The sequence below is a fragment of the Rhizomucor pusillus genome (assembly GCF_041956525.1).
Source record: "Rhizomucor pusillus strain CBS 183.67 unplaced genomic scaffold VTP01scaffold_8, whole genome shotgun sequence".
Lineage (NCBI taxonomy): Eukaryota > Fungi > Mucoromycota > Mucoromycetes > Mucorales > Lichtheimiaceae > Rhizomucor > Rhizomucor pusillus.
Window position 1 is genome coordinate 157,020 of NW_027192150.1, and position 25,951 is coordinate 182,970.

At 44.9% G+C, this 25,951-nt stretch overlaps 14 protein-coding genes across 14 annotated transcripts; 8 read left to right on the top strand and 6 right to left on the bottom strand.

Moving 5' to 3' along the window:
• Positions 1-737: 737 nt before the first annotated feature.
• On the bottom strand, positions 738-2,484 carry VTP01DRAFT_10037 (uncharacterized protein; the record flags this gene model as incomplete). The annotated part of the gene is made up of 5 exons (XM_069378355.1): positions 738-1,356; positions 1,418-1,514; positions 1,575-1,686; positions 1,753-2,387; positions 2,454-2,484. The coding sequence occupies 5 exons, from the start codon at positions 2,482-2,484 to the stop codon at positions 738-740; spliced, it is 1,494 nt and encodes a 497-aa protein (XP_069239462.1).
• A 628-nt stretch (positions 2,485-3,112) lies between these two features.
• Positions 3,113-4,245, top strand: VTP01DRAFT_10038 (uncharacterized protein; the record flags this gene model as incomplete). The annotated part of the gene is made up of 3 exons (XM_069378356.1): positions 3,113-3,229; positions 3,275-3,398; positions 3,746-4,245. 3 exons carry the CDS (start codon positions 3,113-3,115, stop codon positions 4,243-4,245), a joined length of 741 nt encoding a protein of 246 aa, XP_069239463.1.
• A 479-nt stretch (positions 4,246-4,724) lies between these two features.
• On the top strand, positions 4,725-6,526 carry VTP01DRAFT_10039 (uncharacterized protein; the record flags this gene model as incomplete). The annotated part of the gene is made up of 9 exons (XM_069378357.1): positions 4,725-4,771; positions 4,836-5,072; positions 5,133-5,316; positions 5,381-5,497; positions 5,557-5,707; positions 5,765-5,959; positions 6,020-6,105; positions 6,165-6,270; positions 6,336-6,526. The coding sequence occupies 9 exons, from the start codon at positions 4,725-4,727 to the stop codon at positions 6,524-6,526; spliced, it is 1,314 nt and encodes a 437-aa protein (XP_069239464.1).
• Positions 6,527-6,618: 92 nt separating this feature from the next.
• On the top strand, positions 6,619-7,571 carry VTP01DRAFT_10040 (uncharacterized protein; the record flags this gene model as incomplete). The annotated part of the gene is made up of 7 exons (XM_069378359.1): positions 6,619-6,669; positions 6,733-6,798; positions 6,855-6,916; positions 6,987-7,001; positions 7,063-7,237; positions 7,305-7,404; positions 7,474-7,571. 7 exons carry the CDS (start codon positions 6,619-6,621, stop codon positions 7,569-7,571), a joined length of 567 nt encoding a protein of 188 aa, XP_069239465.1.
• Positions 7,572-8,135: 564 nt separating this feature from the next.
• Positions 8,136-9,768, top strand: VTP01DRAFT_10041 (uncharacterized protein; the record flags this gene model as incomplete). The annotated part of the gene is made up of 2 exons (XM_069378360.1): positions 8,136-8,352; positions 8,420-9,768. The coding sequence occupies 2 exons, from the start codon at positions 8,136-8,138 to the stop codon at positions 9,766-9,768; spliced, it is 1,566 nt and encodes a 521-aa protein (XP_069239466.1).
• A 109-nt stretch (positions 9,769-9,877) lies between these two features.
• On the bottom strand, positions 9,878-12,845 carry VTP01DRAFT_10042 (uncharacterized protein; the record flags this gene model as incomplete). The annotated part of the gene is made up of 11 exons (XM_069378361.1): positions 9,878-9,902; positions 9,979-10,532; positions 10,594-10,767; positions 10,830-10,940; positions 11,001-11,171; positions 11,236-11,325; positions 11,382-11,674; positions 11,743-11,791; positions 11,856-12,320; positions 12,388-12,738; positions 12,804-12,845. 11 exons carry the CDS (start codon positions 12,843-12,845, stop codon positions 9,878-9,880), a joined length of 2,325 nt encoding a protein of 774 aa, XP_069239467.1.
• A 130-nt stretch (positions 12,846-12,975) lies between these two features.
• VTP01DRAFT_10043 (uncharacterized protein) lies at positions 12,976-13,219 on the top strand (the record flags this gene model as incomplete). Its single annotated transcript, XM_069378362.1, has 2 exons — positions 12,976-13,137; positions 13,202-13,219. The coding sequence occupies 2 exons, from the start codon at positions 12,976-12,978 to the stop codon at positions 13,217-13,219; spliced, it is 180 nt and encodes a 59-aa protein (XP_069239468.1).
• A 996-nt stretch (positions 13,220-14,215) lies between these two features.
• On the top strand, positions 14,216-15,617 carry VTP01DRAFT_10044 (uncharacterized protein; the record flags this gene model as incomplete). The annotated part of the gene is made up of 4 exons (XM_069378363.1): positions 14,216-14,290; positions 14,368-14,441; positions 14,521-14,755; positions 14,832-15,617. 4 exons carry the CDS (start codon positions 14,216-14,218, stop codon positions 15,615-15,617), a joined length of 1,170 nt encoding a protein of 389 aa, XP_069239469.1.
• Positions 15,618-15,688: 71 nt separating this feature from the next.
• VTP01DRAFT_10045 (uncharacterized protein) lies at positions 15,689-16,306 on the bottom strand (the record flags this gene model as incomplete). The annotated part of the gene is made up of 1 exon (XM_069378364.1): positions 15,689-16,306. The coding sequence occupies one exon, from the start codon at positions 16,304-16,306 to the stop codon at positions 15,689-15,691; it is 618 nt and encodes a 205-aa protein (XP_069239470.1).
• A 1,375-nt stretch (positions 16,307-17,681) lies between these two features.
• On the bottom strand, positions 17,682-19,547 carry VTP01DRAFT_10046 (uncharacterized protein; the record flags this gene model as incomplete). The annotated part of the gene is made up of 3 exons (XM_069378365.1): positions 17,682-17,763; positions 17,828-18,461; positions 18,527-19,547. The coding sequence occupies 3 exons, from the start codon at positions 19,545-19,547 to the stop codon at positions 17,682-17,684; spliced, it is 1,737 nt and encodes a 578-aa protein (XP_069239471.1).
• Positions 19,548-20,791: 1,244 nt separating this feature from the next.
• On the bottom strand, positions 20,792-21,110 carry VTP01DRAFT_10047 (uncharacterized protein; the record flags this gene model as incomplete). The annotated part of the gene is made up of 2 exons (XM_069378366.1): positions 20,792-20,868; positions 20,924-21,110. 2 exons carry the CDS (start codon positions 21,108-21,110, stop codon positions 20,792-20,794), a joined length of 264 nt encoding a protein of 87 aa, XP_069239472.1.
• A 147-nt stretch (positions 21,111-21,257) lies between these two features.
• VTP01DRAFT_10048 (uncharacterized protein) lies at positions 21,258-21,880 on the top strand (the record flags this gene model as incomplete). Its single annotated transcript, XM_069378367.1, has 3 exons — positions 21,258-21,574; positions 21,633-21,710; positions 21,784-21,880. 3 exons carry the CDS (start codon positions 21,258-21,260, stop codon positions 21,878-21,880), a joined length of 492 nt encoding a protein of 163 aa, XP_069239473.1.
• Positions 21,881-22,012: 132 nt separating this feature from the next.
• VTP01DRAFT_10049 (uncharacterized protein) lies at positions 22,013-23,657 on the bottom strand (the record flags this gene model as incomplete). The annotated part of the gene is made up of 6 exons (XM_069378368.1): positions 22,013-22,336; positions 22,395-22,628; positions 22,687-22,868; positions 22,928-23,096; positions 23,154-23,291; positions 23,355-23,657. 6 exons carry the CDS (start codon positions 23,655-23,657, stop codon positions 22,013-22,015), a joined length of 1,350 nt encoding a protein of 449 aa, XP_069239474.1.
• Positions 23,658-24,210: 553 nt separating this feature from the next.
• On the top strand, positions 24,211-25,904 carry VTP01DRAFT_10050 (uncharacterized protein; the record flags this gene model as incomplete). Its single annotated transcript, XM_069378370.1, has 7 exons — positions 24,211-24,213; positions 24,276-24,422; positions 24,486-24,810; positions 24,863-24,940; positions 25,000-25,162; positions 25,240-25,659; positions 25,715-25,904. The coding sequence occupies 7 exons, from the start codon at positions 24,211-24,213 to the stop codon at positions 25,902-25,904; spliced, it is 1,326 nt and encodes a 441-aa protein (XP_069239475.1).
• Between the last annotated feature and the right edge of the window lie 47 nt (positions 25,905-25,951).

The following is a 25,951-nucleotide window of genomic DNA, read 5'->3' on the forward strand; positions in this document are numbered from 1 at the left end:
AATCCATATAGAAAATCGACGTTGCTACCTAGTTTTTTTCTTCAAATTCTGCGCCTGGAATGGGACATTTTGCACTTGGTCTTTGTCTATGTTTGGGTTCATGGACGAATCCTTTTACGTACCTGTCATATCCATTCTGTAGTTTTGCCCTTGAGAAAAGACCAAGATATGAATCCGTAGGCTGCAGCGCGATCAACGGATCTCCTGTTTGCAGGTTTCCAAATTACTCTACGGTTTTCGTTACCTATTTTCATTGTTTGTGATATGAGGTCCTGATAAGCTCCTTGCACGTGAGTCTGCGATGCCCTCTTGGTTGCTAGTTGAACGCATTCATTCAGCTATTAGCAAATAGAAATTATTCCCAACTTTCCATCTACAAGCTTTTGCAGTGCTTTAAATCATTCCACTGTTAGAGTGCAGTTTTGTGTTGCGGCTTTCGCCTTTCACTAACGGATAAGGAGGATACCATTGACAAGCCAAATATATTCATATAATGCGGGTGTCCCTGAGTTTCAGACCACGAACGGCCTTCATAATACTCCATAATTGAAAGCAATTATCTCAAGCAAATTCCTCCAAAATTTGTTTGCAGTGGCAAAACCTAAATGTACTGATTTTAAGATATGCATAGCAGTAGTAGTCACGTTCTACATAGTCCAAAGCATTCAATACTATCACTCGACAGAGAAATACAGGCAATCACATGTATATTTACAGATTCGTCGATTCCTACTCTCTTATTCCAAAAGTTCTAAATGGCCTTTAATGGCGCCGCCAACGCTAACACGGTCAATTAAAAAGGTATCGTGACCGAACATGGCATCCAATTCATAATATGTCACGTGCTTGTTGCCGCTTGCTCGCAAGCATTCAGCAATTTCCTTCTGCTGCCACACAGGGAAGAGGATATCCGACTGCGCGCCCAGTACCAACGTTGGCATTTTAATGCCTTTCATGCCGTCAATCAGGTCCTGAACAGCTGGATCAGTTTGCGACAAGGAAGTCAGCGCTGGTCGCGTTTTCTTTGTTTCCGGAGGTTCGACGACCGCGGCATCATGCATTTCGAGCGCGGACTGCTGGTTAATAGTTTGTTGCTTGTGGAGGATCTGATCAATCTTGTGCGCGTTGCGTCGTCGCTGTTCCGCTAAAGCATCCGTCGCAGACCGAGACATGTCGAAGATATCCATCGCTTTTGAAATGTACAAGAGAGAATTGGCATCATATTGCAGGCAGAAACGCTCTCCCTGATGGTCAAGGTACGTCTCGATCAAGAAATCAGGACACAAGGCTGGTGTTTGGTTTTCCTGTGCCCGCTTTCTTCCAAACCGAAGCTCCCACTCTGGTCCTGATCGATAGCTAGACAGATAACTCGCTTAGTCTTCACTGTAGTAGAACAATATATGCTTGAATATCGTACCTGATGGTCGCAATTTCTCGAGCAAGCTTCATGCCAATGTGTGGAGGAACGCCCTTGTAATAGAATCCTTTGTTCCAGTTCGGGTCTGCCATCAACACTGCAAATTCGCGTTTAGTTACCGAAATATGCACGGATATCTCTCATGATCATTGTCTACCTTGCCGTTGGGTATGTCGCAATGCAATAGAGTATGGATGAGAGCGGGCACATGCTGATACGCTGACGAGTCTCTTTATACGATCAGGGAACAGATGGGCCGCAGCAATTGACTAGAATCAAATATATGTTCGAGTTATATACAGGAAAGTCGCTTGCTACAGCAGATCACGATTTACCTGCATTCCACCCATACTGCTTCCTACACTTGCATGCAATTTTTCGATTCCAAGGTGATCCAGAAGCAAGAATTGAGCACGGACCATATCAAATATGGTGATGATAGGGAATCTCGTCGCGTACCGCTCGCCATCAGCTGGATCAATCGAGCTGGGTCCGGTAGAGCCATAGCATCCGCCGATGACGTTCGTACAGATAACGAAGAATTTGTTTGTGTCAATGTATGAACCAGGACCGATGAACTCTTCCCACCATCCAGGTTTCATGTTCTTTGCGTGCGATTTAGCGTGCGAGGAAGCCGACAAACCGGTGTGGATTAAAATCGCATTGTCTCGTTTTTCATTCAGTTTTCCCCAAGTTTCATATGCAATCTTAAACTTTGGTAAAATGCCTCCGTGGTCGAGAAGGAAAGGGTGAGGGTATTCGAACGTCTCGTAGCCCGTAACGACCTTGTCGTAGCTTGGCTCCGGTCCGTTGTCAAGCTCGGCTGTTCGAGAATTTAACTTGTCAATGCAAGGGAAGGAAAGAGGCGGATTAGAGGAGGAGGAAGATTTCGACGAGGAGTTGTTCTTTGCATTATTGTCTGGAATGCATATTGACTGTGCCACCGTGCTTTGGTATCTGCGAGCAGCAGCTAATATAAGGTAAGGTTTTGCTGTCAGAACACGCGAAGCAAGAACGTCTGACTAGAGCAACGTACTTTGTACCGCGGGACGTATCAGCACCGTCATAGGACCTAACGGTCTCTGCAGCCGGGAAAACACTCTCATGTTACTCAATGCGAGAACGGTGGTGGTGTATAAGAGCGAAATATATATGCCCTTTTTCTTGTGGGGGAGATGACAAATCTAGAAAATGACGCGATGATCGTCCAATAAAATTCTTCCCACAAAGTATTGCTCTTTTTGACAGCATTTCCACTAAGCAATTATAGCTACTTTTCTGATCATTAGGAAGCTCAGATAATGCTCTTTACGATCGTTATAATTTTATAGGTCTATATGATCTTGTGTGCGTTTCTATGGCGGCATATGTTGCTGTAATTAATGCAGAACTCCTAGAGACGAGAATAAATGTCAAGTTGATTCGGCGCTTGGATTCCCTCTTCTGTCGACATCTCGAACGTCATTACGCGCCATCCCCAAACGAATCTCGCGCGATCAGCTTGACAGCATTCCTACCAAATCCTCCAAGCTATGCAGAATAAAAAGTCTTCCCGTGATATCGCGAAGGATTTGAAAATCATGCTACGCGCGAAGCCATAAGGCTGGATGCAAGCCAGTAATCAAGAACAAAACAATCAAATGCAACTTGATCCGACGGATCAGGCTGGCATTGGATCCAAACGCTACAGAGGCAATGCAACGACTTGGTGCCGAAAACCATGTATCCGTTAGTCGTACGGACGTTGCGAGACATTATCGGAAGTCCAGCGTCAAGTCTCGACATAAACGAAAGACCGTCCCGTTGACCAAGGTCCGTCATCTGTTGCGTTTGCGCTAGGCACGTAGATATTGCCAGTGGTCCCCTGAAGACTGGAAAAAGGTTATCTTCCCGGACGAAATCAAGATGAACCGTCTCGTTTCAGACAGTGCCGACTATACCTGGGTTGACCCCAAGGAGAAGAGAGCACACTGCAGCAAATGTACCGGCATGATGGAGGCAGCATCATGATCTGGGGTTGCTTTTCGGTGCATAGCACGTTTTTATAAAGCTTATTTTAAGCTTATTGCAGAAAACAATGACAATAAATTCCTAGCATCACTGACACTGGTTAGTCCATAATAATGCAATGTTTGCTTTTTCATTTTTTAATTTTCCAAGCGAAAGGATTGATCGCTGGTATATTTAAACCAAACAACCACACCGTCAGAAACAATTGAGGATGTTGAAGACATTTGGATGTTTATCAGCGAATATTGAGGTCAACGATACCAAAGAGGCGAACTTATCATTGGTGCTGTTAGCGAAATGAATGCTATGTATGAACAGCATCTAACTGTTACAATCTGGATTCATCTCAAGAAAGAACTTCTCGAGGTGTTGATGACGTACTCTTTGCAAACATCGTGCAGACGGACGGGTACGCCGTAAGTTTCGTATGCAAGAATAAGGAACAGTCTATGATAAATCTCGATCTCGAAGATTTCTCGCCAGAAGAAACGAAGACAACATTTAAGCTTTGGGCATGTGACCCTGGATATAGCTCCCCTTATGTGGCCGTTGATGGGCATGGTACAAGCACCTATCAGATCCGGCAGGTCTCAGCCAAAGAATACTACCATTTGGGCTGGCTACGACTATTGATTGCAGAGTTAAAACGATGGAAGAAGAATAGCAGTTTATCAATTCCGCCTGTCTGGTATCCTTCACCCGTTGGATTACTTCCTCCGCAAGACTATCCGACGAGGAGCTCCCTCTCAGGAGGATGCCATCGACTTATCAACATCCTGCACAAACTCCTGGTGGACACGGCATCTTACATTTCATAATTGCGCATCAATAACATGTTCAAGTGTGCGGAGGAAGATTTGGCAGAATGCTTCGACGACATCCATAATTTCTGGCGAGATCATCATGCAACAGAACATAAAATAACGTTCAGTGGCACTGATTACCGGAAAAGCGAATATGTTTATTGGTAACAGCAGAGCCTAAAAGTATGAACCGTTGATTAAGATCTATCATGTATATATGACATTGTACACTTTATGAACATCGATGTCTAAGCATGAGCAGTTTCTGAAAAGTCAAATTTTCTCTACTTTACGTTGTTGCCATTACCATTACCATAATGGCTTTCTTTTTTTTTCTTTTTGAATCCTATCTAGCTAAGGAAAGCGCTCTCTTATACATCAAAATATGGATGGAAGATATGCATGGATTTAGAAAGATAAATAGGCTTTCTCTATTGGTTGTCCCTTTCAGAAGCTTATGCTCTGCGGGAAGAAGAGTCCGCTTGATCTCCACAATGGCATCCGCTCCCGATGCGGCTGAAAACGACATTATTGTTCAATGGTAGCTCGTTTTCAGTTACTGCGCGTATACTTTTGGTTTAACTTTGGAGCATCGTACTTGCCAGGATTATCGACAATTATGAAATTGATCCGGATTTGAAGGGTCCGGGCGTACCACGCGGTGATATGTATGATCGTTACGCCAGCTACAGCCGTTCGTTTCTCCGTAAAAAACCTGCCAACACAGCAGTGTTTGGCAAGGTCGTGCGTACAGTATTCCCGGATATAAAGACTCGACGACTGGGAAACCGAGGAAATTCCAGGTACCACTATTGTGGTATCATTGACAAGCATCGTCCACAGTAAGGAGGCATTAGATATTCCGAAACATATAACCGTGGTTGGTAACGTGTGTACTTAAGAAACGCATCGTTTGACGCTTCTTCCTCTGCAACGCACGAACCTACGAACGTATCACTACCACCGTTTAATATTCCATTAACCGGCAACGACGAAACAAATCATCTCCTCCAACAAATGTCCAGCACTTATCACCAGCATTGCAGCAGACTGTTATCTCTAATAAATAGCAGACAATACAAAGAGGTTTCGTACATTGCACTCAGTCGAAATATGCTTATGGTATGGATTCTAATACATGCCATTGCAGGCAGATCAATGCATCCTGTTATTTAGAAAATCAATGCCGTCAAACATCCAGCAATTCATATGCACGGATATTTCTGCCTGGGACTTGATATGGAGATGGGATTGTATACTATACGAGGTATGTAAAAAAATCTTGCGTTATTCCTACGAACGGATATGCCACTGATAATTTTAAAGACCATCGTCGCGATGAGCTTTTCACCATTTACTGGTGCTTCTCCTATTACTGTCCCTGCAGAGTTGCAACAATGGCTGAACCAGTTGCCCTGTCATCTGAGTAAAGCTTGGGACGGTTTTCCTCCTGAAGTCATTGAAAAGAAACAGGATGGTATGTCAAGGATCTCAGATTCCAGTAGTTAAAACTAATTTGCACGCAACAATGCAGTGGCCCAGATATTTTTAAATAAGTTCACTCGATACCTATCACTTTATCAGTTAGCGAACTCGGCTGAAGAAGGCTTGGAAACGTACCAAAATATGCATGCAGATTGGCAAACGCTTGATACCCAGGAGTTTGCCGAGAAGATTGTATGGATTATGGACGACTGCCTCGTTGAAGATGATACTATACTGGGAACATGTGAGTAATCTAATAATCGACGGCAAACAGGCAAACTCAATTCAAACATTTTAAATGCAGTGCACGCTATAGGACGAATGCTAGAGTGTAGGTCATCAATTAAAGAATGGATCAAATTCTTGGAGCAATGGGTAGAGAACTTCCTGGTAAGCTCGCCGTATTGCGTGCAGGTATGTAATGCCTTTATTAATCCGAAACCTTAAAGACGGAAAGGCCAACGATTCAAGCAGCACGGCAAATGATGCAGAAATGGTCCTTATGTAGTTCGCTTGCGATGCGGGAGCTTGCAGTGAGAAATATACAAAGCTTAGGTAATCATGCGAAGTATCCTGACGTTGATATCTTTGTGGATCTTATCTCATAACGATTATATTAGAGGGATTTAACAAGCTGCAGCTGTTCGTGAATGATTTTCTGACGTATCTGGCAGAGGAAAGGATAGCGAAAATGAACATCGAAGCTATAAAGTTACATTCAAGGCAAGAATCTTTCATGTTAATGGATGACGCTTCATACGATGCTGTGCATGAACAGCGATTGTTGTCCGTCGCTGCTCCGCAAGAATAAAGAGTTTTGACCCCGCACGCGCTCCTTGTACGCGCCCACATTTTACGCGTTCCTTTCGTGCTTTGTTTGAAACTCTCCTTCCGTGAAGGCCGATGCAGAATGATGAATATTACGACATTGATGAGATTCTTGCAGAGCATGTGGTACCTGCAGCAGCTTCAGTTTTCTACTGTGCATAAGTTCTTAATCATAAGGTGCATTGCTAGAGAATACCCGTCTTGTTCCTGCAGGATATCGAGGGATCTGTTAACTTGACTGGCGATGGCACCGAGGTCAGGAATGCCAAACTGAACCACGACTATGCACATGCTAACTGCAAGCTGTATAGATATCGAAACATTCCAGAGTAGAATTGCCCTTTTGGATGGCAAAACCATTGGCGCAGTTCAGGTATTATTATAAACTTTTGACCATTAATCACAAAGCTGTCCTGATCCTCACCATTTTCAAAATTGTTTAGCCTTCCTGGAACAAAGTACGTTGGTCTGATCCAACAGATGCGTATTTATGGAGAAGCTAACACTGATACATTGCAGTGATCAGCTCGTGGAATTAGAGATACCTCGTACATACGGCAACCGCGTACGTAATTCATTAGATGCAAGTCCTACGGCTGTAGATTTTCGAATTCTTTGCCCATATTTTTATCATTTTGGCATGAAACTTTTGAGTCTTGTTTTGGATGACCAGTTGCCAGCAATAATGGAAAAGGTATGTTAATCTAATGCATCAATTGCTTTTTTGACGCTGGACTGATGTTTGACGTTGTCCTGCTCAGGCTTTCAAAGAACGGTTAAAAGCACTCATGAATTTCTCGCAAACAGGATCCAGCAGTGGACAAGACTTTTTACAGAAATTGGATGAAACGGAGAGAGAATGTATGTTAACAATCCCTGCCTTTTGGCATATTAGATGCACCCTGAAGCTTAATCAATTTTGTATGATAGTGCTCAAAGCGGGTCAGGACAGCACTGCACAGTTACGCCAATGGCGTGATAAAGGCCTACGGCAGCTTAAATCTGTAGATATCAATGCACGCAACTAAACAAGGATACCTTATGCATAAACCATGCTAACTATTGTGGATTCAGAGTTACTGGAACATTTCTGCTGTTCATAGCTATACGGAAGCATTCAGTTACTACTTCTGAAACATGGTAATCATTTTTACCAGAGTCGAGAGATATTACGGCAATCATTGGGTTTACAAAAGAGGAAGCCGACGCGCATTTGGATTGGTCAAAATCCTCAATATTTTGGGTATATTCAAAGACACTTAGGTGTTTTCCAAAGCATAGCGGTTATTCAACTATTGAATTCTTTACTACGCATACTACATCTACCACCGTGAATGAAAGGAAGTGCATTTAGCATCATACTCTACCGAAAACTGGCCTAAAGACATATAGCTAACAATAAGAAAGGAAAAAAGAAAAACGGTGTCGGCACTTCAAAAAAAGAGGCAAACACAACATTGAAAAGCTCAACCACCCTTCCTTCCTTCACAAGCCATATTAAGCCACCGAGGTAAGTATGAGCTGAAGTCGTTATCGGGCACTGCAATGCTGTATCAGACCGAGTGAACAATGCCATGTCCTAGTCATTACAAATGGCGCGAGCACACTTCTCCTCTCGCAAGGACTTTAATAAATTGACGGAATCGCCGCCGGCACCATCGCCCGTCGAAGTCGATGTCGAAACCGAAGAGAAAGAAGCAACCGATCCAGCCTCGCAGTTGGCAAACCTTGCAGCATTGCTGCAAAGTGCACACAGCAATCAAGGTGGAATCAATGACATTGTTGGAGCCATGCTGTCTTCCAACCAAGGTATGCTGGATGGACTGTACATGGGATTGATCTTGCCGAATATACTAATGATCTATTTCGTATACAGGTACAAACCGGTCAGCAGAAGAACAGCAGGACCTGTTTCGGCAACTTTTGTCTAACCGTATAGAGGATCAGCAAAACCACAACGGATCGCAGCAGAGTGAGCAGCAGGAGCAACAAGCGGCACTTGAGCAGCAGGATCAGCAGGATGGTACAAAGTCCAATGCTACAGAGTGGATAGATCAAGCAACCGCAGCTTCTGCGCTGCAAATGCTGAGCGAGACTGAGGAAAAAGAAAACGACAAGAAGATGGACAATGTCATGTTGGTTGCGAACTATCCTGGGTTGTCGAATCTCGATCTCCGTGTACAGACCACTGTCGAGAGCGATGATGGATGGACAGCGGAGCAAGACGAGCTGCTGATAGCTGGCATTAAGAAATACGGCTACGGTCGATGGAAAGAAATTGCAGAAATAATTCCTGGCCGCAAAACCAAAGAGCTGAAGCAGCGCTGGGATAACCATCTGGCACACAAGTATATTGACAGTGACTGGCTGCAGAGTAAACTGAATGAAGGTGCAGAACACATTGACGTTGATGGATCAGCTCCGCAATCACCAGATAACAGTAATAACAGCAACGATAACGACGATAACAACGGCAACAGTAACCACGAAGCTATTGAAGCCCTTTTATCCCAAGCTCTCCTCGGTACTTTCCACAACAATTCCTCTTCGTCATCATCTTCTACTCCTGAACCATCTCCAAACGAGGCAGCACCTCTAAACTTTGCAACCGAATTTGCATTGTATGCCCAACAATTACATGACAAGGCAGCCAGCAACCCCTTGGCTGCTCTTGCCAACCATCCCTTCTTCTTTTCACAGCCGAACACTGCTCCCGCTACACCCACCAACGACAACGCTGCGGCTGTAGCTGCGGCGGTTGCAGCAATGGCACAGTCCCAGCAGCCGGGATATCGGTCTTCTCTGAAACCTGCACCGCGTGCTGGACCTGGCCAAAAACGACGACGGTCGGACCCTGCATTGGCCGAAACACAGTCCGATGCCATGTCTATCTATGCATCAGCTGCCCCGATTACCACCACAATTAACAACCAGACCCAAACCGTCTATCCCTGCCTTTTTCCAAACTGCGGCAAGACATTTGCACGATTATATAACCTAAAGAGCCACTCGCGCACGCATACCGATGATCGTCCATTTGTCTGTCCAATTTGCGACACTGCTTTCAGTCGAAACCATGACTTGAAGAGACACTCAAAAATCCACGGTGGAGACAAACCGCATATTTGCCATGGATGCAACAAGACCTTTTCAAGGCAAGTTTGCATTTACATTATTTGTAGAATTTTTCTTTTGGATCGGATGCTTACAACATTTCCTCCCTAATTGTATAGGTTGGATGCATTGAAAAGACACAAGAGCAATCAGCGTAACAAGGGAAATTGCCTGAACGCATAGATTGATGGTATATATATATATATATATAAACAACCTTCTAGGCTAGATAGTGGTACGCACGTCTGTATTGTACAAAGCATATTAGCATCATTCTTTACATTTTTGCCATCATATAAAACCTTTTTTGCTATTTCTTACCTATTATCCGTACTTCGTTCAAGGTATTCTCGATCAATTAGTGCCTCGATTCGCTTCTTAATCATTACAGGGCTTGGCATAAAACGGCTGCTCAGTTGTTTTGTGACTTCGCTAATCAGAGTATTGTGCTCCATCACTTTGCGATCCTTCATGATACGGACGACAGCAGCTTCTATCTGGTGCTTTCTCTCCTCGTCGACCTTATCCTGCGTTTGCTTGCGTTCGCCCTCTGACTCGACCTTGTTCGCTACTGTCTGGATCTTAATTCTTGCTAGATTCGCTGTGAATCCTTCATTGAAATAAAACTTGTCGCCTTGATTAATGTCCCGTCCTTTCGGCTCCTTTGTTAGAATTTTGTATTTGGCACATGCTAAAGATTGAAGCGTGCGCTTAAGATCCTGCTCTGGAATTTCTGTTTGTGTCTGAATGTCCTCCAGCGTCAAGCACATGTCTTCTGCAAGTTCGTTGAAAAGTAGCAGGACGATCATTGCGAACGTGGATACATTCAACATATGCTTGCTCGCTCGAAAGTGTGCTCGGATATCTGCAGATCCCTTTTGGAAAAAGATGTCAGTAAACAAGCTATCTTCCGTAGGGAGACTCGAAACTACATACCATTTGTGGTTGCCAGGTTAACCTTCTTCCGCTATGTCGTCCAAAGTAAAAGTGCTCAAATGACTTGCAAGCCTGCAATGCTTCTGCTGGTAATATACATTTTGGAGATGACGATAAATTCATGGGCCAGAAAGTGGAGGTTAAAACTGTCACTGAGACATCCAAACTAGGTTTCTAAAAGTGATAAGATATAGTTGAGACCACGGCTGATTCTGCTGCAGTGTATAAGCACGTACCGTCACAGCTCGATCCAGGGACTCTTTAAACTGTCCGTTCATCTCTGACGATAGTCGCATATCGTTGAACATGCCTTCCAACTTGTTTGTAAATTGATATCCACATTCCCGCTGTAAAACAAGAATTTTCTTAGATAAAGCCTGGGTTCTCAGATTTTTTAATCAATGTACCTTTAGTTTGCCAAGCATTCCCCTCTCGGCATCGTCCGAAACACTGCGATTAAATAATAGACGTTTGGCCAGATGCTGTTTGTAGTATCGTTCAAAGACATCCTTGTCTCTCAAGAAGCGGAACAGTGTAATTGTCATGTCCAGTACATGATCAATCTCATCTTCAGTTTTCTAAGAATGCAGTAACCATGAATCGACAAGCCTCCTCCGTACGGGTTACTTTAGTTATACTTACACCCTTGAGCCCTTTCTTCAAATTATCGTCTATAAATAAAGATATGAACTCGGCGGATTTTGGATTTTCATTGATGAAGTGCTCGAATGCCTACTAGGAATTAGTAGCTCATCTCAAAGTAGGCAATTTAAAACGTTATCACTGACCTCATTGAAAGCGACCTGGAATGTGCGATCCTTGTTCGCTGCCAATTCGAGGATCTTGTCGAATTTTTCCTGAAGTGCCAGCACCTGCTCTACCCATCGTATAGCAACCTGGGGTCCACCGCTGCCTGCCGCCGCTCTGTCTGCTGGAGCTTTTGCCTTTGCGGATGCCAAATCCGCATTGATATTCTTGTTGATTTCCGCGCCTAGCTGCATTATGTATTTGCTAATGCCTTCCTTCATCTCGTCCAGACCAGCTGATACACGAGAAAACAGCTTGTACATTCTCGAAAGATCTGATGGTAATCGAATCATTACTAGTCCTTTTCTTTCATCTTTGCAAGAAATTCTGTCAGCCACTCACCTCCATACTTGTCCGAGCTTAGCATGCTCTCCAAACCCGAGTTTTGCATCTGTGTAGTATAATACATTTAGCTTCCAATTCTATCATAAAAAGAAACCAATCCACAACCCTACCTCCATGACAGTTTTTAAATTATTAGCAATGAGTTGTGTTTCGACAATATAGCGAATTTTAGGTTCTGTTGTCATGGATAAGCAATGTACTGTTCGCTCAAACTCCTCCTCCAATCTTCGCTCGACTTTGCGCATGAACTCTGGTGCGTCGTAAGACGATGCCAATGTCTGGCTTTCGACCTGGTAAAAAGAGGTGCTCATTTCCAGATATTTGCTCTCGAAATCGACAACGTAAACGCTCTCTTTTGTAGGTGGGTCCATCAATTCGGATAGTATTGTAACAGCTGCTTTGATAGCGCTTCTGTCGATGACTTCGCCATGCCGCTCCAGATGTATCTGATTCAGCATGGCCGATATTAGGTGTGACTGAACTGGATATTTTTCGGACCGGATGACCTTATCCCGAAACAGGTCAAGGCCCATATCGATGACACGCGGTAGGTCATACTTTGGCAGTTTATCATCCTACAGAGCGCGCAAGCAAGTTAGCTTGTGCTTTAAAAGACATGGTGAAAGAGAGACGCGTCGGTACCAGGTAATAGAGGACTTTCTGAATCATATCCATGGCCGTTGTGTAATCATCCCAAACCCTTTTCACAGTTTTCAAGAATATAGCGCCTTCGTCTGCACCACTCTTTTCTGCCGTTGTGCTGCTAAATGCAGGGACAATGACTTGCTCCGCTGTCTGCTCCAAGTATGCTGAAACAACGTCTTTGACGCCGTAATACAGTTTTTCTCCATATTGCCGCAGCGTCAAGTTATATGTCGTTCGATAAAGTACTTCATACGATAAGCTTTTGGCATTCTTGTGGAAGATTTCTGTAATCGCCTGGCTCAGGAGCTGGAACCCTTCGTCGAATTCCTGCGCACGGTCGACTGTGGGCTGTTTTACACATAAAGGTCATTGTAACTTTCTGTTTGTGAAGCACTTGTAATAAGAAGCCTTACTGCTCGTTTAGCTGGCCTGATCTTGAGCTTTCTAAAGGACATGAAGGGCGGAAAAAGCCGTTAAGTGGGAGAGTGTGTGTGTGGCAAGAGAGCCCCGCTGACTTGAATTGCAGGAATTTCTTTTCCTGGTTTTGGCGCAGGTCAGCAGCAGCAGCACTTTTCGCACTAAAACATGGTCAAAGCCAAAGGCGTCCGATTGCTGGCTCAAGGCGTGGCATCTTGCTCAGCTCAGGCAACTGCCTATGGTAAATGCGTGGCTTCGCGGTACCAAGATGTACATAAAGATTTGTGTGTCAAGGAATTTGAGGCATTCCGGCAATGTGTACAAACCACGGTAAGGTTCTCTAAACGTCACACAGATTTTTGATAAATGTTGAATGGTAATTCGCGCCCTTTAGCTCAAGAGGAAGTGGTAGAACTGCATATAAAGAGATAATGTTTCCTTGCGCTGCGGATACCAAGGTTACCATCATTTGATGCTATAGAAAGCACATATTACGCTTTGTCTTTTCAATTGATGTTTGTGGGCATCAAGTAGTAGTACAGATGAACTTTGTGTTCTCACAGCAATATGTATAATATACACGTACATGGAACCCAATGGAGAAAGCCCATTCGCTCAAAAGAAGCTAGTGATAGGATAATGTTTGGGCGTTTGTCGATGCTCCCTGATCGGCAAAGTATGCAGGGGGAGGGACACATTTAGCCTCGCGTGCTTGCTATAGCAAGCGATAAACGAACAACCTGCAAGCAAATGACAAACCTGAAGGTATTCGGCCACCGCTGTTAGGCTGGGGTTTCTGACATGCTCTGGGATCAAGAAATGCTATCTATCATATTCCCATGGTTTACCAGCCCGATCTAGAAACTCTGGACATGTCTGTCACTGTCGTTCCCGTTCCGCCTGAGTATTCGTCGTAGTGCATAGCATCGTTAACGTCGTCGTTGAAGACATAAAGTATAATATCTAGCATCCAATCAATTAAACATTCGTGCAGTAATATATCCTTTCATCCTGACCATTCTCGTGATCATGACACGTTTAAAACCCGATGACATTTTGACTTCCAAATAATATGAGAAAAAAATCTCGTTATTAATAATAATATGTATGGCTTATCTGAGAGCATCGAAGCTATATATGAGCAATTAGTAGCTGTCTTTATATTTACAAGGTAATCTGTAGACTTTGGACGTGATGAAAACAACAGATTTCGTTCTTGACATTCCTAGGACAGCGTTCAAAATCAGTTTCAAAAGTGATCAAAACTCAGCGCCGATGGCGAAGAGCATTGACATCCCGCTGGAGACGGGCCGGCGCTTCAAAGACCCGCCGCAACTGAACACACACAGCTTTTCGAAGGAGTTCGGTTTCCATCTCATTTGCGCGACTTCCCGCTTAGCTAGTTACAATGGCAGAAAAGGAACATGCTGTCGAAGAGACCACACAAACCAACGGTAGTGCACCCGCCGTTGAAGAGAACAAGGTGATTTGCGACAAACGCGCGAGCGAGCGTGTGTGATTGCATCAAACAGTGAGTTGCTCATGTCATCTTGTATCTAGGTTTTTGTGGGCAACTTGCCGTTCAGGACTACACAAGACGCTCTGACCAAGTTCTTTGAGAGCGCCGGCAAAGTGTGAGTACTTTTGGTGGAGAGAATCCTAAAGAATATCGTGGAATCTGACTGACATTTGTAATATTTTTCTTTTGTAAAGTACGGATGCAACGATTATTAAGCATGGCCGTCGTTCCCTTGGCTACGGATTCGTCGCCTTCGAAACAGCCGAGGCGGCCGAGAAGGCCAAGAAAGAACTCAACAAGAAGGAGTTTGAAGGTCGCGAAGTCAACGTCGAAGTAGCCAAGCCCAAGACCACCCGGGAAGCCCGCAAGCGTCAAGAACAGAAAGAGGGGTCTTCCGACGAGAGTGAGAAGCCAAAAGCACGCAAGCCGGTAAGAAAGAGGAAGAGGAAAAGAGAGAGATGGCACGCGTCGCGTGGCAACGTTACTCACGTTAATTTGTATCCAGCGCCGACGAAACAACCGACGTAAGACTCGACGTCAGAAAAAGGCTAGCGAGGCTAACAAGGAGCAACAGCAAGAAAAGAAGGACGAGTCCGAGAAGACTGAGACTAAAGCAGCAGCGGAAGAAGAAAAGCAACAACAACAACAACAACCTGCTGCTGCGGTCTCCTCCACCGAGCAGTCAGAAGCCGCCGCAGCAGCTGCTCAGAAACCGTCAAAGCGTCAACGCAGCAAGAAAGGCAAGGCCCCTCGCCGTCCCCGTCGCCGGCCCGCTAGAATTGACGATGAAGCTGCCGAACCGTCCAAGACCACCTTGTTCGTTGCTAACCTGCCATACTCGACAACCGATGAAGCATTTTTGGAATTGTTCAAGGAATACAAGGTCAAGTCGGGTCAGGTTGCCAGAATACGCAACGGCCGCTCTAAAGGCTACGGTTTTGTCGAGATGGAGACCGAAGAGGAACAGAAGCGTGCACTCGAGAATATCAAGGATGTTGAGCTGGAGGGTCGCGCTATCTACCTCAAGGTAGCCTTGTCTCAACGCTCCGTCAAGACTGGCAGCGAGTCTGAGGAGGGAAAGACCGACGAAAGCAATGCTGAGGAAAAGAAGGCTGATGAAAACAAGTCCGATGAGAAGAAGGCTGACGAAAAGAAGCCCGAGGAAAAGAAGGTAGAAGACAAGAAGCCTGTGGAGAAGAAGGCAGAGGATAAGAAGACTAGCATATCCAAGCCAGAGGACAAGAAGCCTGCACCGGAAGACAAGAAGGAGGTCGAAAAATCAAAAAAATGAAAATGACCTGTTAATATGATAATGAAATACAATACAAGATGTCTGTCTTCTGTTTTAGTATATTGTGTAATTTACATTCGTTGTCTTTTCGATAACAAAGGTGTGGAGGAGGAAGAGGAGCGAGGAGATGCAATGCTTGTGGGAGGGTGCGTTGGAAGGCTATCAACACGGACCGGCCGATTGCCGTAAATCTCTGCGTCTGCAGCGCGGCAGCGGATCGGCGTCAGGGTGAAGCGTAGTGTCATTTGCCGCTGGCCGCAGCGGCAAGGAAGGATTGATCGATTATATCGTTTCGTTAGATGCCGCTCACACAATGCAGGGAAACCATCGAACAGCATTTCATCGAATCTGTCAGTCTGCATAACCTCGCGCATATAATTCCGGACAGGCCGTGAGTTGTAATATAGCACGCGTTCCAGATAGAGCCCTTGTTGTTGCTCGAACTCGCCGGCTGATATGGATGATACTTTGGTCATTGATGTATTGGTGGATGATGGTGCAGGAGAAAATAGCGTGGCGGAGGAACCATCTTTATCTTCGAAAGACGAGGCATTGCTATCGATCTCGCTCTTGGCAGGCGTCGTTGGAGGTGCAGGGTAGTAAAAGTTCTTGTTCAGCTTGTGAGGATATGGGCTAGTTGAATTGTAGTGACGGTACGGCTCGATGGGCGATATAAAGTAACGAGACATAGAAGACGGTAATACTATTGCTGTGTGTGCAGAGGAAGGCATTTTTTTCAAGTTGGGAAAACAAAAAGACAAGCTCTGTCAGGGGAAAAGTACCGGCTTTTATAATGCCGGAGATGTCCAAGGATTCGGGAACTATGCCTTACAGACAACTATTGTATTTTTTTCTCTCTCGATAATTGGCAACTGCTGTTACTGCTTTGTGTATTTATATCTACATTTGATGGATAAATCTTTTGACAACAATGGTGATAATTTCAAAGTTTCACGGGTGTTATTAAGCGTTTTCTGTTGCCAGTAATTGGAGTGCAAGTAGTACGTCGTTACCATGGTGAGCAGTGTCAAATTATGATTTTAAACTTTGCAGCAGTATACGGACCAAATAGACAATCTGACTCGTATACTGTTTCACTAGTGATCAGCGAGGTGCTTTATTGTCAAAGCGGTGAAAGCTACTTGACCCTTGAAACTGATCTAAATTTCTTCGAATTCCCAAAATGACTATAGTTTTGAAAATCAGGGGGTGTGGATGGACTTACATGCATCTCTGACCTCACTGCAAAATGTATGAGCAGGGCGTGCGTGCGTATGTATAAAGAAAAAGTCTCGTCGTCTCTATCGATGCAATACATATTCGTTCCCTGAACTTGTTGACAAGCTTTGCGCTGGTGTGTCTCGGTCGCGGTGTCAACTCCAGTCGGTATCGTTGGATCTTGTAGACTCTGGGCTGCACTGCACGGTGACGACGATCGTATTTTTCTGATAGAACTATGTTGCAGCAGCAAAGGTACTGTAACATGATCAATGAAATTACCTCCGTCTTGTTAACAGTCCAGAATTGATTGTCAACGCAGAGCATTTAGCATTTTCTTTGTTTCTTTTTAATGTCGGCTTGGATTCAAGCGCGGATATATTCATTGGAATAAGAATAATAATGATTTAAACTGATTTCAACTGTTTGTGGCAGTGTGAGTTTATTCTGCACGTGCAAAACAGTCTTTATTGAATGAAAGCGACCTAATACATAGCCAAGCACTGACTACAATGCTTGACTGAACTGCAATGTCTGTTCACTTTTGAGCTGCCGAGCTTATTTCGCTATCATACGTAGCAAGTCTCCTTGAATTACTGTATCCAGATCGCCTGACCCTTTGTGTTGTTATTTATCATACATACAAAGGGGGATGTAATTCGATTTTGCCTATCTGGTAATAGGCTGTGTTTTAAGGGGCCAACGATCGAGTATTTTCTTGGTACAATTACATAAAAATGACTGTTTTAATATTTTTTTTAACAAAGATTCACACAGCTGTCTCGAAAGACAAACAATTTTGTAACTATTTACGAGTAAAGGGAGAGTAGTGACTGTACATCGATGCTACTTGTCAAAGTGCTTCTTGAATCGGCCAGAGCCTACGACTTCTTGCAAATGCAGCGGCACGTATCCTTGAAGTTTGTTCCTAGATAAGTGAATACGGTTAACAACTGCGTGGAAGAGAAGGTCGTCCTAGAAAAGGGTCTTACTTTAATGCGGCAACTGCTGACGATGATGCTGTTTCGTCTAGCCATAATTCAACTCGATCACCTCGAGACCTTCTAGAAAGCACAGCGCCTACGGTGCCTTCGTCTGACAGGTTGCCTCCGACGAAAGAAGAGAGAACCCAGTCGAACACTTCGTCTAGCTGTGCTCTGGCTGGACATATCGTCAGGCGACCGCCGTTCTTATTCCGAGGATCTTCCCACATGGGTGCAACGCCTTTCAAAAAGCAGTACAAGTTCTGGTTGGGCTGCATCTGTGACGGCCGGTTCACTTGTGTCTTGTATTGTCGCCAACGTGATGCAAACTGCCACACAGTCTCGCACTCGAACATCGTCCTGACCGAAGACATGTAATTTGCTGTAGCTATTTTCTGATGCTTGGCAGACTGTGTTTCGCTAAAGTAAAATACATATTTGCTGGGAAGTGGCAGTGGCGATTGGGTCGATAATCCTTGACGCTTCATGTAGTCGCGTACGTATTGGTATCGAGTGGGGTTCTCCCGAATGCGTACAGGGTCTGCCCATATAGGAATCTCCTCTCGCTCTGGCTGCTGCTGCTGCTGCTCCTCCTCCTTCTTCTCATCCACGGTGGTGGTCGATGCGCAGGGTGCTGTAGGATCTGCAACAGGGTGCATGATGAGCTTAATCACGATGGGAATTTTACACAAGAATACGAGTCCTTACTCGGCTTTGCATCGTGTTCTTCCTCTGCATCACCATAATTGCTGAGCTTCTTTTCTTCCTGATCCTGATCCTTTTCATGCCCCTCGTTCTCCTCCTCCATCTTGTTCGTTTCTACTATCTCCTCGGTGGGTATGTTGCTGTCGTGCTGCTTGTCATCATTTTGGAGTTCGATGTGTTCTTCCTTCTGTTCTTCCTCTTCTTCCTCTTCTATTATGACACTAGAAGCTGCTGTGCTCTGACTGCTGACTAGGCTACTTCCATCGCTGAAGCGACGGTAGGTATCTGCAGTGGAAGCGGTTACATTGGTGTCGGAGATAGTGGATGCACGACGGTGCAGGTCGTCAACCACCACGTCTGTGCGACCATACTCAAAGGAATCCGTGGAGATACGTCGCTGATGATGGGTGTGGAACGAGATGGAAGATGAGGATGACGTTGAGGGAGAGCAGGTGGAGGTGGAGTTGTAGTAGGGCGGGTGATATATCGGAAGTTGTGAATGCGACGACGCTGCATAATTACAAGGATTATTCGCGACGATGACGACGTGATGTGGATGGATCGGGCCGTGTTCTACTTTCTGAGACCGACTGGTACGATGGTCAGGCGCGTTTTGCTGCATCGCATTGCTGTGGTCCCAGTTTTCTACCCATTTCAAAGGGTCGGACTTGGCGTGACCTCGGATGATGAGCATGTTGTTGACGGCCATGGTATGTTCAGGATTGCTGCTGCTGCTGCTCGCGGACGGGTCTTGACTCCGAACAGGATCCCAAGGTTCCTTGGAGGTCGTCTCTAAAGTTCCATGGATCGTAGCTCTGCGTGGACAAGAGTTCCTAGCGGCGTTGGTCCGCTTTGGCTTATGTCTAGGCATGTGGACTACTGTGTGGTTCGATGGTGCTCCAAAGATATTCCGTTCGCTTTGGATCTTTTGGATGGCTGATCCGGGAGTTTCGTCGTCAAAGTGGCGGTTGTTCGCAGCCTTGTGCGGAGCTTTTGGAGGATACCAGCTACTACGCGGCATCATCGGACAAGGTTCGTTTGGACGCCGGAACGGCCTGGAACTCTGTTGTGAGTGATAAAATGAAGTATTAAGCATGATGATATGCCTTTGTTTGTTGGATAAAGGAAGAAAGAAAACGTAACCAAGATGGGAGCGGAGACCAAACCATGTTGTTTCCGTGGGAGACCCGCTGCCCCTGTGATTTGATGGATTTGCAAAACCTTTTTGCACACCCACTTCAGAGCCAAAACATGCATCTAATAGGTCCCTCTAATGCACAAGCGTATGACTATGTATCCCTAAATGCACCGAGATAGCTCCAGCTCAGTGTAAACAATTAACTAGATATGGATTCGTCCCAATCCGGTCGGTACTCCGAAACAGCAGATTCCCACTCTCCACGGTGGGGTGATCGCTTGTAATCACTCATTTGTTTATGCATTTGTAAGAGCCGTGTTGACTCCAGGAGCCTGCCAAGTTATCATTTCTCTATCATTCCCTTGCTTCACTTCACAGTCGTGATTCCGATTCTGATTTTACTTTTGCAGTTAGCATCGATATGTCCGTGTCCAAAGTGACACAAATTCAACAGATCAAACAGATCAAAACTCCAGAGGTTCTTCTTAGATCATCGTCATCTAGGAGAGGATAACTAAGTTGACCATTCTCCTAGAATGTCAGGAAACATGCGTCGTTGCTATATGCGTCTCTTATCTCCAACCGTGTAGCCTGGAAAAACAAGAATGTATAGATATCACCAACTAGTGATGAATTGCATGTTTTCTTGCTGCGTACTTATTTGCATATTATCTTGCATTTCCCTCATTCGATTATATTTCGACGTTATTGTCATCTGTAGATTCGCAATAGATCGACGCGAGCCTCATAGGACCGCAGGAAACACATGTTAGATGTGTATCCGAATTTTAGGAAGGGCTACATAGGATTTGATGATCACGGCTTTGGCCGTGTAACAGTTCCAATCCTGTGTCTGCATCCGGCTGCATATTCCCAAACGCCCGTGCGCACATCATTGCAAGGATGCAAAGCAATGGCTAAGTATCTACAACCAATGTATATCGAATGATCGATCACAAAACGCACTGGACAACCAAAATCACATTTTCATTATTTTCCACAGCGTATCAGCTTTATTTGTTATGCAAAGCAATGACAAAGAAACAATGACCAAAATGTTTACTGTTATTGCAAATATCCCGGATTATCACCACAGCCAATACAGTTTACAGCAATGGCATCTCCCTGCTTCAAGTTCCTGTCAAGATGAGCCTAAAGTTGTATCCGTCTTTTCTGCCATCTCCTCGGCGCTCTCGGTCGATGCTTTCTTGTCTTGAAAACAACACAACGCCGCTTAGTTACACATAGAGGACGGAACATACGAATTGGTCTGTGCAAGCTCCTTCTATGCTGTGTAGATCCGCCAATATGTAGCCGCTGCAATCTCTCTGCAAGTAGATCTTGAGCCTGGACAGGTGGTAATTTCTGCTGCTGTTTGAAGCGTTGACGACGATGACAACGAGCAAGCAATGTACGAATCAAGAACGGTGATCCCGGTTGCGAGGCCATGATGCACACAACTTCGCCATGAGTGTGAGAACAAGATGCTTTATTTGTGTACAAGCACCGTTTCGAATTGATAAGGGAAGAAAAACGTGTGGGGCAGCTACGTCTGAGTCAACTTGTTCTTCTCTTTCTTTCCACTGACCTCAATACATGGCAACACCCGACCGCGCAACGACTCCCAGCGCAGAGATTCCACAGTTTGTCGTCATTCGAGATTTAGTGCACAACACTTACAAGCATCCAACGATTCACTATGTGTTTGAGGACGAGCCCTTTCCGGACGTTCCTCGGGACAAGCTTATCGTGGTAGATCTAGATCAGAATGCACAGTTCAGCAGTGCCGAGAGTTACAGTCCACACTTTCAAGTAACCGATTGCCGGCTGGAGCAAAGCACTATAAGTGATCAACTGGACGATCGCGGCGGTACAGGACTCTTGACCGTCGAGGGCGTATCTGCACCGAGAGCGTACTGTGTCGGCATTACGTCGTTGTTCTAACTTGATCAACTGACAGCAGCTGTTTAGAAATGAGGCTATTGAGAGTCTGCAGCCAATACGCAATCTGGATAATTTGAGGGAGACAATTTACAACTTTAAGATTAGGTCTGTTGTTGTTATGTCTATTCGAGTTTAATTCGAATGGATTTGTAGAAACTGACATTTCTTTTTGCTGGAGGAATGAAATGGTCAAGAACGCTTTTTCTGGCAACACACCGTCATCGTCGCCTCCTCCATTACCCACATCATCGCCTTCAGCATCAATGGGCAATTAGATAGCGTGTTTGCAATGTGTACATGCTATAATATATCCCGTCCCGTACTAATCATGGATGAATGGTATCAGAACTCTTTAATTACACCGGCTGCTAGTATGCAACCCTTTAAGTACATCTATGTAATATATGTTACAGACTTTCCCCACTCGAAGGGCTTAATAGATCAAAATCGCTACTCCGGAAATCAACTTCGCGTTTCACAAGTTCAAACACTAGGAAACCAATGCTTGTTGCAGGCACAACTCGCAGCACTGTCCCGCCAAATTCCTGGTACAAGAATCGTCGCCAGCTTCCACCGTGCATTTTCACCTGCGTTTTGCATTGCTCCCACGTCCGTCGGTACAGCTCGCCAACAGGTTCGCGTGATCGACGGTTGCTGAACTCTGATTGGCCTTCTTCAATGTAAAATATACTGTGAATTTTAGATAGAGGATGCTCAATAACTTGATAAGCCTGTTGTTCATTGATCAGCGAGATGTCTGTAAACGATCATATCAATATAATTACTTACAATGGCGGCAGCTGCTCCCGCCAAGATGACAAAAAGAGGTTCTAGTAGCAACGGTGGTCGTTCTTTGGATTTCTTCTCCTCCTTGACAGGTTCTTGTTGATGCAACGTTTCCAAATCTTTTAAAGATTTTCGAGAATCGACATGCAGACCATACATTTCATCCAAAAAGTAATAATAACCTTGTTGCTTGACCCATTCAAAAGTAGCAAAGAAAAGACCGCACGATAGTGAATCCTAGTAGTAGAAATTAAAAACTTGTCCGATGCTTCTTGACAAAATATGCAATGCTTACCCGCAAAACGGTTAAAGTGAAGCCACGGTAAGCACTTGCGATGCCAAGTTCTTTCAGCGTTGACTTTGCAAATTGGTACATGGAGCGGTGTTTGCCTTCGAGCAAGTCGCTAACTTCAAAGCGAATCTTGACAGAGTCTAAAGGTGCTGCAACAATCGACTGCATTGCGCCTGCTAAGCAGCCTGGTAAAGCGATGGTTTTAGTTATCAGGACCAAGCAAAACCACAATGACTGTTCTCACCTGCCGCGAACACGGATGTGAATGGAGGAGGAGGGAAGGGCCGATGTAGTTGGAAAGCAGATGGAGGATGGAATATGGGCAAAGTTGCGATGTAGGTCGTATATAGGACAGTACCGATCATGGTGTTTGCAAGCAAAGGTGGGAGTACGTGGCGAGGTATAAAGCTCCACTAATTGCCACTTGTCAGATACAGAGACTTTTGATGCATAACATCAAATTGTCCTACCCCTTGAATTTTAACTGCATGCGAAATCATGCCAATGGATGTGTAACGTAGAGAAAATCGTTTAGCGTTCGTTTCACTGACGGGAGGCATGAGCGCTCGCGCCATGATGAGATAGTCAATACGTAAAGGTCGAAAAAGCTATGGAAACTTGGTCAGATCAGAATGCTCCTCTTAAAGGATAGTATGTTTCCACGGTTTTACCTTGATAGGAGTCCTGTAAAACAAATATAAACCCTGCATCATTAAGGTACGAGCGATAGCTGTTGTACCACCGACGGAAGTTGCTTCCTTTGCTTTCTGCCGTGTGTTGTGCATGGCGCCATTCTTGAGCTTCAAAGAATCAACAACGGCTGCTCTGCCAGGCCATTCCGGGGCTCGACTCACGAAGCTGTTCCAAACTGGACGAGTGTTTGTGTGCTGCGTAGAGATAACCGGACTGCTATTGTCAGTTGGTGACGATGTTGGTGCAGCACGAGGAGGAGGCAATGTCGATGGAAACGACATTCCCCTTTCTTCTCTTAGCCAGGGGCGGTGAAACAAAAAAGAAGCACGCAGATGAATCTTTTGCCAGCCTCTGCTGCTTGCTGCGAACCATCGAAAAAAGTCCGTCGCCTGACTGATCGGTCACACCTTCCATCTGCTATTCATTGTCCTCTGGCCCAAAGGACCGTATATAAAGAAATATCGCCTTGATGCTGGTTGCGAAATAATGGAGTTCATTTAGAGATGGATCTTTAGGCTATCATGTATGTAAACTCTATTTTTAATACATATCATTAACCTCCATTCGATTGCAGTCATCCTACTCTTCCGTTAAAAACATAACCTCCAAAGTAATACGATACTATAGATAGGAAAGTTACTTAGAAATGATATAAATCATGTGGGTTATTTCATACTAGGATGTCTAGGAAAGAAGATAAATTGACGTGCATCATGTCCGAGGAAGCACTACTCTTTTAGCTGGGTTTCAAAGTTACGAAATGAGGACGATCCGTGTTAGGTAATAGGTGCAGCGCTTGCTTTCACTGCACCGGCAAACCCCTTCTTTCGAAACATGGTAGGCATTGCTGGAAATCTATCGCATACCGGGTAGATGACTGAACCCACGTTTCCCTTTAGGATGAAGAATACGACGTTATTGTACTTGGTACCGGCTTGACCGAGTGTATCCTGTCAGGTCTGCTCTCCGTTGATGGCAAGAAAGTCTTGCACATGGACCGCAATGACTACTACGGTGGTGAGTCGGCTTCTCTCAACTTGACTCAGGTACGTTTAGAAGCTTGTCATCTACCAGCATGAGGTTTTTTAAAACTATTTATCTGCTGTTAGCTCTTCAACAAGTTCAGACCTGGTCAGCCAGTACCCGAAGAACTAGGCCGCGACCGCGACTGGAATATCGACTTGATTCCAAAGTTCATGATGGCAAACGGCGAGATCGTACGCTTCTTGACTTACACTGATGTCACAAAGTATCTTGAATTCAAGCAAATTTCTGGATCCTTTGTGTACCGAGGCGGAAAGATCGCAAAGGTCCCTTCAACTGAAGCTGAGGCACTTACTTCCTCTTTGATGGGTATCTTTGAAAAGCGTCGCATGAAGAAGTTCCTTGAATGGGTACAGAAATGGAATGACGAAGATCCCTCTACTCATCAAGGTAAGTGATGAGCATGCGCACAGAAAATTAAAGGCTGACAAGACCCTGCAAGGATTGAACATCGATACCGATAATATGGCTACCGTTTATAAAAAGTTCGGTTTGGACAGTGGCACCCAGGATTTCATTGGTAAGTTGGATTTGTTGCCCCTTATATACCCTGGTTTCCTACTGACAACCATGATATAGGTCATGCCATGGCGTTGCATCTCGATGACGCTTACTTGCAATTGCCTGCCCGAGACACCATCGAAAAGATTCGTCTCTACGCCGCTTCAGTTTTGCGTTACGGCAAGTCCCCATACATTTATCCTTTGTATGGTCTCGGTGATCTGCCTCAGGCATTCGCTAGGTACTTGGTAGTGCTTTTCTTTGGCATTTAGTATTGCCTCGCTGCTAACTTTCTCTGTCTCTCTGTGTCTCTGTAAGATTGAGTGCTGTTTACGGTGGTACCTACATGTTGGATAAGAAGATTGATGAACTTGTTTACGATGAAAGTGGAAAGGTCACGGGCGTCAAATCTGGAGACGAGATTGTCCGTGCAAAGAAAGTTATCTGCGATCCTTCTTATGCTCCCACCAAGGTCAAGAGAATCGGCTCGGTTGTCCGTGCCATCTGCTTCCTGACGCATCCTATTCCAAACACAAACAACATTGATTCCGTCCAAATCGTGATTCCCCAAAACCAGATTGGTCGCAAGCATGATGTGTACGTCGCTTGCGTTAGCAACGCTCACATGGTGTGTGCCAAAGATTTCTACTTGGCTATCGTTTCCACCATTGTAGAAACCGATACCCCCGAGAAGGAAATAGAGGCTGGATTGAACCTCCTTGGCCCTATTCATGACAAGTAAGTATACGGATGTATCGTTTGGGAATACTGTTTCTGACGTAATGTGCTCTAGATTCGTATCGGTCAGCCCCTTGGAAGTCCCTGTAGAGGATGGCACAAATGACCAGGTCTTCATCTCTCGCTCTTACGATGCCACTTCCCACTTTGAAACCGTATGCGACGACGTGCATGATCTGTGGAAGCGTATCACTGGTGAACCACTAGTCCTCAAGAAGCGCGGTGAGAATGAAGAGTCTGCTTAAATCTATTAAAGCATATGTTGTCGAAGTGTTTCTTCTTTCTTTTTCAA